Source organism: Rhinolophus sinicus, linkage group LG02, assembly GCF_036562045.2.
Source record: "Rhinolophus sinicus isolate RSC01 linkage group LG02, ASM3656204v1, whole genome shotgun sequence".
Classification (NCBI taxonomy): domain Eukaryota; kingdom Metazoa; phylum Chordata; class Mammalia; order Chiroptera; family Rhinolophidae; genus Rhinolophus; species Rhinolophus sinicus.
The window spans coordinates 91,819,479-91,832,535 of NC_133752.1; the positions used below are offsets into that span (position 1 = coordinate 91,819,479).

Here is a 13,057-nt window from a genome sequence, read left to right on the forward strand (position 1 = left end):
CTCACTACTTCATTCCCAGTGCCTAACACATAATAGGAAGTCAAGTACTGAATGACTAGATAACTAGGTGGCTGGACATCTGTATGAACTAGAGAAGAAAATGCTGATAAAGCATATATTTGATGGAAATTAGTTCACTGGTTCAGCATATATGAGCAGTGCTGAGGACACAAGACTATCCTCGGTTAGCCATTATTGTGGTGAGTTATGCTGCTGAAGAGACCTCCTGGTGTTCTAAGGTTGGGTCCAAGAAAAGCATATTACAAACCTCAAGTTGGCATAGTGAATATGTTGTCTAAGCAAAGGAAGACCCCTATAGGAATACACCCATGCGAGTATAAGGGTAATTTAGGCTGTGTGTTCTCAATGGGGTTATATGGCCCCCTTTGGGGGGAGGGTAAGAAAATCTTAGATATAATCTATATAGTCTTAAATCTGTTTGCAGTGCTCTAAGTCTTAACTTTACCAAAAAAGCACAAACAAAAAAACAATTATTCCTCAATATTTAGTTTCATGAGGAAGGCATGAGGGGATTAGGGAAGAAAGTCTAGAAAGGCTGGAAAGCTATCAATCTCAACTGATCTGGAGACTGACTAGCTACGCTAAAATCACAGTAAACATTATCTTAAAGATTTAGGGGAATTTTTATTTTATTTTTTTAAGAGTTTCATTCCTAGTTGGAGAACACGCTGTCTCTGGACTTTGAGTTCAAGCCATGCTCGCAATTTATCTTAGTTAACTGAGTAATAAATTGCATTCAATCCCAGCTATAGCCAGTTATCCCAAGTAATAGCTGAAGTTAATTTATAATATTTCCTTCTTAGGAATAATAGATAGAATATCAGATTTTTTTTTAAATTCTCTAGTTGTTCAAAATTTATTTCCTTGAAATTTCAATTTCTTTGTTTTGCATTTGTATCTTTTTCTTACAATATATTGAACTGGAGAGAAATATTATTGGCATTTCATTTTAATTACAGAAAGTTACTTCCAATTAACACTTCAGAAAATAAGTTATAATCCTAATGATTGCATTGCCATGTTCCTGTTTTCATGACATTTTTTTCATGAATTCAAGATATATTTATATTCAAATAGTAACATTTCATAGAACAGTGTTGCCTTCTCTGGATCAAAGTTTACATTGAAATTAGTTTTCAGAAGTTTTTTAAGTAATAAAGAAAATAAATTACAAAATTGTTATAAGTGCTACATTTAAAAAGGGTATATTTACTCAAAAATCTGCAATTTGATTAAATTATTGACAGGTATTCCTACTATTGTTTATGTAACTAATACAAATGTATAATATGAACTAAATTGTATTTTTTCTAACAGATTAATGCTTATGGCACATCAGCATAATTTCTGTTTAGATAATCCACAACTATATTCTGTTAATCAATCATAGTCATTTTTCAGTTATGACTAGTTTTCTTTCCATCCCGTAAGTAAAACCTTCAAATTTCCAAATCTACAAATAAAAAATTTTAATGTGAAAAAATATTTTTAAAATATTACAGCAGACTTGTCGTCAGGTATATTGTTTGCAGATAAGAGTAAATTAGAACAGTTGCTCAACATAAAAGTTTCAGACATTTCAAGGGTAGAACCAATAAATATATCAACAGCGCTGCTCAAATATATTCATTTCACTTAAAGTGAAAGAATAATTCAAATGTACTGCCTCTAAAGTATCATTAGGCTACCATAAAAATGTTTAAGAAATAGGTTTTTGCTTCAATGCTCTGCAAAAAATGTTTTCAGGTACTTTATCTTAAACTTCTGGAAGTCAGAAAAAAGAAGAATGTGGTTTATATCCATGTGTAATAATGAAGCCAAGTTACAGAATCTAAAGTTTGTTGTTTAATAATAAAACTGGGACTAGAAATGTTCCTTTAAGCCTCTATTTACACAATCACAAAATCATTTACGTTTGTAGGTCAATTCATTGTCATGAAAGTTAAGCTAATTTGTATAGGCTGAGTAGAAACCACTTCCTCTATATGGGAGGTTAAAACTTGCCTTTAGTAACAGAAAGTTGGAGCACATTATCCCACATACAAGGCTTAGAAGGTCTTTGAATTATCATAACACTGGGAGGACATCATAAGTCACATACTGCTCTCTGTACAGGTAACAAAATATACCTCAGATGTACTTCAGGTTTGGTTGCAGCCACTGCAATAAAATTAATATCGCAATAAAGCAAGTCATGAATTTTTTATTTTACAAGTGCTATAAGTTATGTTTACATTATACTGTAGTCTAGTAAGTGTGCAATAGCATTGTCCTAAAAAGCAATGGACATACCTTAATCAAAAATAGTTCACTGCTAAAAAATGCTAATCATTCATCAAGTCAATCTTTTTGCTGCTGGAGGGTCTTATAAAACACCACAATAATTGCAAAGAGCGATGAAGCAAAACACAATAAAAAAAAGGTATACTTGAGTTTGGTGTGTCAAAAGAACACTGCCAGGGTTAAAATCTACGACCTGACTAAAGTTCACACCATGTTTCCCCGAAAATAAGACCTAGCCAGACCATCAGCTCTAATGCGTCTTTTAGAGCAAAAATTAATATAGACCCGGTCTTATTATATATTATACCCTATCTTACATTAAAATAAGACTGGGTCTTATATAAGTATAATAAATTATACTGGGTCTTATATAAGACCGAGTCTTATATTAACTTTTGCTCTGAAAGACGCATTACAGCTGATGGTCCAGCTAGGTCTTTTTTTCGGGGAAACACGGTCGTCTTTTTCTATTAAGTTCGCTCGTTCAAGTGGTTTCAGGGGGATCAGTTACATGTCATCCCAGCTTGTGAAGCTAAATGTGTTAGAACCTAAACATGAAAAAGAAAAGAGAATTGAAACAGCTCCATTTAAGCAAATGTGCTTAAATACAGGCAGACTTCTTAATGAACTGAGTAACAAATTGAATTCAATTTCAGCTGCAGCCAGTTCTTCCAAGTATTATTGTCTGGTTAGCTTATAATACAGTGCCTTCTGAATTACATTACCTAGATATATATTTAATTCTCTAGTTCGACATTTTTTCCTTTGAAATTCCGGTTTGTTTTGCTCCAAGTACACCATTTGTAGTACTTGGATCTTTTTCTATTTTGTTGTATCACTGGGATTCCATTTCAATTAAAGGAAGCTATTTCCAATTAACACTTCAGAAAATAAGTTATTTTCTTATTTTGTAGATTGTGATGAACGAAAACACTGGGTGCGTGGCAAAGTTGGAAACCCTCAAGTGAATCACAGAACTGAACTCTGTGGCTGTAGGAATGCCGTGGTTCGTCTCTCAGTCCCTTCCAGTCACAATTAATAGGCATCACGGCCGAACCCCCAGACTGCCTGCCAGCACAGGGTGACAGGAAGAGGTCAGGTGTGAGAGCAACTCCCCTCACTTCTGTGCAGTTCCGAGAAACTGCAGTCTGTCCCCACGATCAGAGGCCAGGGACGCACCTGCGCAACGAGAGAGGCTCACGAAAGACAACTTGGCAAACGCTTCTAAACAGAAACAGAAGATGCGTCCACTCAGGGAAAGTCCCCGACTCCCACACACACCCCGCCCGCCGCCACAACCAGCCAATTGGAAATCGCACACCGGAAGCGAAACCGGAGGAAGCGCCACGTCGAAGGCGTGGGTGGACGTAGCGCGCCTACGTCACGCGCCGTCTTTCCGGCGATGGGTGGTCCCGGGATCGGTAGGGGAGGCGGAGCGGAGGCGGGGCTTTGGGCTGGCTGAGGCTCTGGTGGGAAGGTGGGTTCAGACCGAGGGGCCTACGGGTCGGCGTTAGGCTCAGCGGGCTCGAAACAAAGGACTGCCCGAGAGAGGCTCGGCGCGGCGCTTTCCGACCGGTAGCTGAGCGGCCCATCGAGGCTTCTCGGCCAACCAGTGCCCTCGCCGCGCAGGCTCAGTCGGCTTCTCCGCGGTTCCCCACAGCCCGCGCCGCGGCGGGGGCCCCGGCGCAGCGGCACCTGCTGCTGAGGGACCCCGCGGCCCGCCAGGTGCTCATGATGGGGCTGATCTTCGCTAAACTGTGGAACCTCTTCTCTAACCAAGGTGAGGAGGATGGAGCTGCGGAACGGCTCGGATCCGAGGCACAGGGTCTGGCTGGCCGCCGAAGGGGACCGCCGGAGGCAGGGCTCTCGGTGGACACAGATGTTCTGAGCCGCAGAGAAGTGACTTAGTCAAGGGGGCGGGTGAAAACTCAGAATTTTAGGCCGGGAGAGGGTGCAGGAGAGCCCCGGTGTGCGGGAGACTTGGGGAGTCAGGAGAGGAGGCACTTGGTGTTCCCAGGGTCCTAACTAAGAATGTTTGGGTTTTAGCGAAGCTGAGCGGAACGCACCTGAGCGTACCTGGAGGCATTTTTGAGGGCCTTCCATGTTTCTAATTGAACATCTTAAGTCTTGCCCCAGGATAAGAGTCCGCCCTGAAAGCTATCAACTTTTTTTTTTGTTTTTTTAAACTAGTGCTGCTTTGTTTTCCGACCTGGTCTTTACGCCTCTGCGCCTTCACGTTCCCTCTGATTTCGCCTGCTCTCGAGGACTCGGGAACGAGTCCTCCTCTTGAAATACGTGGGTTTCTGGAAATCTGCCTCCTAAACCCTTTATTCCTTTCTTAGTTGTTAGACATCTAAAGACTTCTGGTTCCATGTAGGCTCTTGCGTGTCCCTAATTAGCCTACAACTGGTTATGAGACATCTAGAAGTTGCAAGTCCTAAGGACCCGGAGGTTGTAAAACCTGTTCTGAGTCAGAATAAGATGTAATGTGTTCTGAAAATACCCAGACGAAATAAAAGGGGGTGGGGGGTGCAGCAATAGGTAAAGTTGTAGACATTCTTCTAACAGATTGTTTTCTTAGTAATTGAGACCAGTTCTTAAATTCAACTAATTTCGTTTTGCGTTTAATACCTGAACATAATAAAAAAAAACACACCAGTGTTTATGATACCAGTTTGTTGCTGCTAATGTATCTTTTCTGGATGTAAGAAGTGAAGAGAATGAAGTGGTTTTAGTTCACTTGTTCCGTAGACTGATGAGAACACTAAAGTAGGCTTTTCAAGGTTATAAATACAGGTACGTGCATACACATTTTAAGACATGCTAAAAAGTATAAAAATTAATACAGTAATCACCTGCTACCTTTTCCCGTAGTTTAAGAAATAAAACATGACCAAAGTCTTTGGTTCTCCCAATATAACCTGCCCCATTCCCCTTTCTCAAACCCTCTCTGTTTTATTACTGCTCTTTATCATGTTTTTTGAGTCTTCCTTAATCAGGCTAGAAAGGAATGGAGGAGATAAAGGGAAAATTCAGGAGATGAGGAAAGACATTCATGGCTGCTTTGATATGACTATAAAGTCACGTAATTGCTTGCTCAGTTCTAAATCCTTGTGACTATTTCGATTTTCTTTGCCTTTCACTTTCCTGTTGAAAATTTAGAACTAGTAGTTATTCTGTCATTTTATTCTCACTTATTCATGCAACTAACATTTACTCATAGGCCATAAACTAGTCTTCAGAGAAAGGCATAGACGATACAAAGATTTAAAAACAAATGAAAGATGCAAAGTTACTTGCTTTTAAAGTGCTCAAAGGTCAGTAAATGAAGGAAAGTTGTAGGAAAAAAAAAAAGCAATGTGGTTAATTATTTAACAGATATGTATAAATGTGTGGTGATGGCACCAAAAAGAAAATGATTAATTTTTCTCATGTGATTCCTGGAAGACTGTACAGAAAAAAGTATCCTTGGACTTTAATGATAAATAGGAGTTTACCAGGCATGCTAGCTAGGCAGACTGAGTAGAAGGGTCTTGTTATTCTAGGCAGAAGGACTAATAATATGCAAATAGGAGAGAAATGAAATAGAAGGAAGCTGAAAATAGTTTAGTTTGGCTGTATTTTAGTTTGCCTGTGGGGGAGGTAGAGGAGTTGAGGTTGGAGAGGTAGCCAGGGGAACCAGATCACAGAGGGCCTTGTATGTTGACTAAGACTTTAAACTACAGAATAAGCCCTGGGAGCGGTTGAAGAGTTTGGTCACTATGTTATTTTTAAAGTAAAGTATTGATACTTTAGTTCTTTATTTTTACTTTCTATATCAACAAAATTAATGCTGACAGTCTCAGCATGTTCCATTTTCATTCCTATAACATATCTAATACAGAGATACTCAAGTGACTCAGTCTTGGTTGCATATTAGAATAATATGCCCAGGGCTCCACCTCAGACCAATTAAATCAGAATGGGGTGGGGTGGCCTGGGTATCAGTGTTGTGATGATTCAAATGTGCTGCCAGAGTTCAGAACTAGTTATCTTACCTTAAATACACTCTTCCCTTATCTTTCTTCCAATATTTGCCTCACTCCCATCTCTTTTTTTTTTTTCTGTAGTACTTTAGACAACAAGCATCTTCTCATAAATTTGTTACCTTCCTAGGACTAAGTATATTGAAGCATGTATTGGTTAAGTAAAGCTATTACCAAGTATATAATTAATCTCTGCAATTTTGTATTGCTGAATTTTAAGCTACAAGACTGATTACTTTGACACTTATCAATGAAGGAAATAATGTCAAAATCTAAATATCTTTACAGACTTCATTTTATGTATCTATATGATCGTGTATGTGTTTGTATAAAATATATACGTATGTGTCTGTGATATCTTTAAACTCGCTTCAGAAGTTGAGCATTTCTTTTTTAACTTTCATAGACTGGTCTTTTTTCTCTCTGTGTTGCCACTGTACATGTGGTCACCAGTTATTTCCTGTTTTACCCAGAATTAAGGACGAATGGAGTATGGTTTTAATGGTAGTTAATTTTCAGAACCAAATAACAATGTCATTTTAATTAATCATTTCTTTGAATTTTATGTTATTATTTTGAGCACTGATAGGCAGCTTTTGTTACTGTTCTTTACTTGTGACTGCTCTCATCTGATTGATGTCTTACATTTCTGTCTTTATCTTATTCTGCTCTTAATTCTGGACTTAACATAACACACTTAAACTTACCACCTAAACTTATGCTTCCTGTTTTTTTGGAACACTCTATCCATTACTTCAGATGGTTCAGATTTCTCATTAAATGTCACTCCTCAGAGAGGCCATCTCTGACCGCTCTTCTCACCCCCAACACTCATTCTCTTTTTTTTTTTTTTAGTAACATTTTTCTCTACCTGTAATCATAAGTTTATTTGCTTACTTTTTTGTTGTCTATTTCAATAGAAATAAAGGCAAGAATTTTGTCTTACTATTGTATCTCCAATCCAAAAAAAACTTTGAATTTTCTGTTTTCTTTAAACAAAAGTTTATATCAAAGTAACATATACATTCTTTTTAAAAAGTTAAAATTATATATATTAGTCAAATCTCTTAACCTGACTTTTTCCCCAGTATATTCTTCCATATTTTTTAATAATATGCACATATACGAATGAAAATTTTCAACATTTGTGTTTTTTAAATTGAGATATAATTGGCATGTAACTTTATATTAGTTTCAAGTGTATAAATCATTTTTCTTATTATGCTGTAAGAGGCATTAGTACTTTTATGACCTTTTCCCTCATCATCCCAATATAGTTTTTCAGTATCATCCACACTCGATCTTTTCATTGTTGTGACTGCAAAGTTTTGTTACTGCTGAGCTAGAGTGCACTGTAATTATGTTTCCATTTTTTTCCCCTAGAGTAATAATCCCATCTCATTGCTTTAGTTTCTTTGTTGTTATTATTTATTTGTTTGTTTGTTTGTTTTGTTTGTTTTTAAGGAGGACACAGCTCACAGTGGCCCTTGCGGGGATCTAACTCAACCTTGGTGTTATTAGCACTATGCTCTAACCAACTGAGCTAACAGGCCACCCGCTTTAGTTTCTTTGTACATTTGACTAAGTCATTTCATGCTATCCGAAAACACTGTACAAGTTTCCCAAATTGCACCTATCAGATGATTTATCCTTTCTCCCCACACCCTCGGTATTCCACCCTGCTCCAAACTGGGCTTGTTTCCCTCTGTGCCTGGTACTTGTCTTTGCTGTCATTCTAGGAATTTCCTATGCTTTTTAATTTTATTAGAACTTAGGTCCTTCATGCTTTACTCTTACGTTGATGAAGCATATTCTTCAGAAATTTCATGTAAAGTTGTCCAAAGCGATTTTTCTTTTTTGTTTGATTCCAAATGCCTGAAAATGTATTGGTCTTTTCTTTTTTGATTTACAATGGGGCTGGATATAAAATTCTAAGTTGGAAAACATTTCTTTCAGAATTTTGAAGGTATTGTCATTGTCCTCCAGCTTCCAGTTTTGTTGAGAAGACCAGTATTAACTCTGATTTTTTTTTCTCTTTCTAGTAAATTTTAGAATTTTCTGTTTACCCTGGGTATTTTTAAATTTGAAAGAGGTGCGCCTAAATATGTGTCTTTTTTGGTTCATTGTACTAGGCATTCTGAACCTCTTCAATGTAAAGTTGCACCTTTCTTGGTTCTGGAAAATCCTTTCCTCCCCCGACCCCCCCCCAGATTCACGCATATACCTCCACTTTTCGGGAAATCTAAGTCATATTGTGCTAAATTGATTATTAAACATTTCCATTTTACTGTTGTTTTTTTAAAGCCCTTTCTAGGATATTTACTTTGCCTTCCCATCCTCCTATTGAATGTTTTGCTTTAGCTATAATATTTTTAACTTATAAAACTTATTTGCTAATTTTTTTTTTTGTTTTGGTTTGTTTTTTAACTTTTTATTTTTTTTTTTAACTGTATTTTTCCAGGACCCATCAGCTCCAAGTCAAGCAGTTATTTCAATCTAGTTTTGGAGGGCGCAGCTCAGATTGGCCCATGTAGGACTCGAACCAGCAACCTTATAAGAGCACCGCGCTCTAACCAACTGAGCTAACTGGTCACCCTGCTAAATGTTTTTTGTTTTTTTTAATTGTTCTTATGGCATTGTTTCATAATGCTGTATCTTCTTAATACATTTCTTTGAAGTTTTCTTCTGTTCCCTAATTTTCTATTTCTATTTATTTTCATATTAGCCTTTCACATTGGAAGCTTTCCCCATAGATCTCTTGTAATTCCATTGCATAAATATACCACAGTTTGTTTATTCATTTGCATCATGATGGGTTGTAATACTATGAATACTCTTAAGACTTTTGGTAGCCATGTTTTCATTTCTCTTAGGTGATTGTCTAGGAATACAATTTTTAGGTCATAAGGTAGATATATGATTAGTTTTATAAGATATCGTTTGCTTGTTTTCCAAAGTAGTTATACCATTTTTATATTCTCACCAGCAATGTTTGAGACTTCTACATGTTCCACATACTTATCAGCATTTGATGTTGCCAGTCTTTTTAACTTTAGTTACTCTGTTAGGTGTGTAGTGGTATCTGATTTTGGTTTTAATTTGCATTTTTCTGATGATTATTGGGTGTTAATCACTTTTTCACTTGCTTATTGGTCATTTGTATATCTTCCTTTAAGAAATATTTCTATCCTTCACCCATTTAAAAAAATTATTTATAAAACTAGTATATATAATTATTTATATGTTCTGAAATTGAGTCCTTTATCAGTTAAATGTTTTGTGAATATTTACCCCAGTCTGTGGCTTCCCTATATTAATTTTCTTAAAGGGGATTTCTGCTCAATGGAAATTTTTAATTTCAGCATAGACTAATTTCTCAATTTTATTTTAAATGGCTGTTGCTTTCTGTACCCTGTTTCTTTCATCTAGAAGCTTTAGCTTCTATGCTTATGTCTGAGTCATCTCAAATTATTTGAGGGCTATGATGTGAGTAGGGCTTGGGGTTCATTTGTCTTATTTTTAACATGGATTTAATGTTAATTAATTTAATGAAGACTTGCTTTGGAGCCTTTGTCAAACCTAAAATGATCATATAAATAGGAGTCTTATCTCTGGACTTTTCTCTGGCATTGATCTGTATGTGTGTTCCAATGCCATACTACACCATCTTGATTACTGTCCTATTTCATAATAAATTTTGAAGTCCGGTAGTGTCAGTCCTCCATATTTGTTTTGTTACTCTTTTCAAAAAAAGCATAAATTTTTGGTCCTTCAAGGAATTGCAGCATACATTACCTTTTTGCAATCTACGAAGTATTTATAATGTAACACTTGTAAAGTGTAAGAACCTTGAAACTTTATAATTGCACTCTCCCTTTCCCTAGTCCTTTGTAACCATATAGGTTATATGTCATATTAGTATGTATTGTATCTACATGTTATAAACTACACAATACAGTGTTATATTTTTTTACAGTGTTACAATTTTTGCTATTAACACTCACATACTCTTTTAAGGTTGAAAAAAGGGTAAAATTTTCTCTTACATTTACCCATGTTACTATTTTTGATGTTTTGAATTTCCATCTAGTATAATTTTCCTTCAAGCTGAAGAACTCTATATTTTATAGTGTGTCTCGGCTGGTGATGAATTCTCTTAGTTTGCCTTCATTCTTGAAGTATATTTTTGCTGAATATAACATCTTAGGTTGTTTTTTGGTTTTGTTTTTGTTTTGTTTTTTCCCTTAGTACTCTAAAGTTATCCCACTGTCTGTTCTGGTCTCCATTTTCCCTTAGTGAAAACTCAGCCAATATTTATATCTTTATTTCCTTTACTTAGCCTTTCTTTTACTTTTGCCTTCAAGATTTTTCCTTTTTTTGGTTTTCAGCCTATTAACCATGAAGTACCTAACTTTGCTTTTCTTTGTATTTATCACAGTTGGAGTTTGCTGAGCTTCTTCAATTTGTAAATTTTTCATGTTTTTGTACTCACCCAGTGCACTTGTATTTCTCAAATAAGTGTTTTTGTTTTTTTGCCAAATTACCCAACATAACTTATTAGTAAGTTTATAAAGTCAATTTAGTGAGGACCATCATTTTAAAAAGGAATGAATATTCTAAAATAGAAACAATCAGAATGTATCTCAGTTAGGAAAGGTCCTGTTTTATAAAACTTTTGTTTCAGTTATATGTGTCCTGAATCATGACAAAATGTATTTAACTGTGGTGGTTATGGTCCAACAAGTTTGAAAACCACTGATTAGATTGTCTGTGCTCCTTAACATTTGCCTTTTGAATTCTCTAGAGAACTACATTTCAGTATTTCCTGTTGAAGCTCTTCTTATAATTGATTTTGTTCAGTGAGTTGGGGAGATGGAGGGACAATTGATCTTTTTCCTTAGGTACTTCAACCTGGTCTGTGACCTTAGAGTGTTCTGATTAGACTCTTTGATCTTTATCTGCATTTAATCCACTGTGTACCAGAAGGTTGTTGTTTTTCTTCTATCTGATAAGCTATTCTTATTTATTATTATAAAACTGTAAGACTTGATTTTTGTCCTAAAGGTGGGGAGGGGTCACATTGGGAGACTATCAGCCAAACTTCCCACCAACTCCCAATGACCTTAGGCAAGTTATTTAACCTAAGACTCAGTTTCCTCATCAGTGATGTGAGGAACAATATCACTTTCTCGTAGTATGATTATGAGGATTAACTCATATAATGTATGTCAAACACTTAGACTGACACTAGAATATTCCTTTTTATTAACATTTCGTTTTCTTAACTGAGAGTTGAATTCTGGATCTCACTTATCCTTAAGAACATTACTATATGATACTTCTGTTGCTTTAGTGATGCTGTATTGTAAGTGCTTGTTTATATACTCAACTTTAGGATTTTTGAGGGTAGAGACCTTACCTTATTCATCTTAATCACAAATATTACACTAATACATATAATGAACTCAATAAATGTTGAACTATGAATTATCATATTTACATAGCTGCTTTTAACAAAATTTAAGCATCCGGGAATATGGGTACTGTGGTGGGAATAGGGGGAAACTGAACTATTCCTCAAGGGAAATTAATATTTTGTACTAAAAAGAGCAGGAAAACAAATGCTGTATTTACTAGAACAAATTACTTAACTTCATAGGACCTCACTTACTTTCCTATAAAATAAGCAAGGTTGCCCAGGTCAATACTTTTGTACGTTGTTAGAGATCTTGCTTCATCAGAAGTGCCTTACAGGTGACACATTTGTTGGTGAAGAGGTTGGAGGGAAGGAATCGATCTCAAGATCTGCAGTCTGGGTTCCAAGCTATAATATTTTATGACTCTATAATCAGTGTAACATACGATATATAAGATACAATTAGTTTTCTATGGCTTTTTTTTGTTCCAAGGGCCAGACTTCCTGGGTGTGCTCATCATTGCTGTCCAGGCGTCAGATCTCAGATTGTGACATCACCTCCTCTGAATTTTTACTACCAACCCCTTGCAATAATTCAGACTTATTTTTCATTATATGCGATATCCCAAATTTGCTAAGTCACCAGATTGTTTGTGAAGTCGTATAGTTGTTCACCAAAAAAACACTCTGTGTTTTATATAAGGCTTGCTCTCATTACATGGCAGTATTCATGCAGATATTGTTATCTAGAAGGTAGCAGTCCCTATTTCATGATACTTTTATATCTTCAAAGCTGTCATTTTAACAATACATTTAGTGCTTCTCTAATAATTTTTTCCTCTTGTGTTAGTCTATTGGCATAGTTTGTTATTTAATACTAAAAGTAGTATTTTTTTTTAATTTGGTATCTACTAAAGCTACAAATTGAGTTTAGTAAAATATTTTTAAAATTGAGTTAAAAGAGAAACTTTTTTCTTTGATTTTTCTTCCACTCATTTTTTTGAACTTCCTTACTTTCAATTATTTTTCTTGTTAGCCATATTTTACCTGTATTTGTCTAAAAGCAAGTGCTCTTACTAATTTTCTTTTGCAGCCTCATCCTGTATAGTCTTTATGCCTTGCTTACAAAAATATATGAGCCAGCTTTTTAAGACTTCCAAAAGAACAAATACTACATGTAGCCAAGACTGCAGAGAAACCTCTGTGCAAGTACTTGATCAAAATTAACAAAAGCTCTGCAATTGGACTTTTTCTTTCTTTTAGTATAAATAAACATGCTTTGTGTCTGGCTCTGGAAATGCATAGATTAGTA

The 13,057-nt window shown here is 35.8% G+C and overlaps 2 protein-coding genes across 2 annotated transcripts in view; one reads left to right on the forward strand and one right to left on the reverse strand.

Annotated features, from left to right (window-relative positions):
- NSUN6 (NOP2/Sun RNA methyltransferase 6) overlaps positions 1–3,595 on the reverse strand; it is a 54,141-nt gene extending 50,546 nt beyond the window's left edge. Inside the window, exon 1 of the mRNA XM_074324837.1 lies at positions 3,484–3,595. The gene's annotated coding sequence lies outside the window, so the exon portion shown is untranslated. The remainder of the gene's footprint in view (positions 1–3,483) is intronic.
- Positions 3,596–3,735: 140 nt separating this feature from the next.
- ARL5B (ARF like GTPase 5B) overlaps positions 3,736–13,057 on the forward strand; it is a 28,352-nt gene continuing 19,030 nt past the window's right edge. The window contains exon 1 of the mRNA XM_019712872.2: positions 3,736–4,084. Within this exon, the coding sequence (XP_019568431.1) occupies positions 4,036–4,084 (49 nt within the window). The 5' untranslated portion in view covers positions 3,736–4,035. The remainder of the gene's footprint in view (positions 4,085–13,057) is intronic.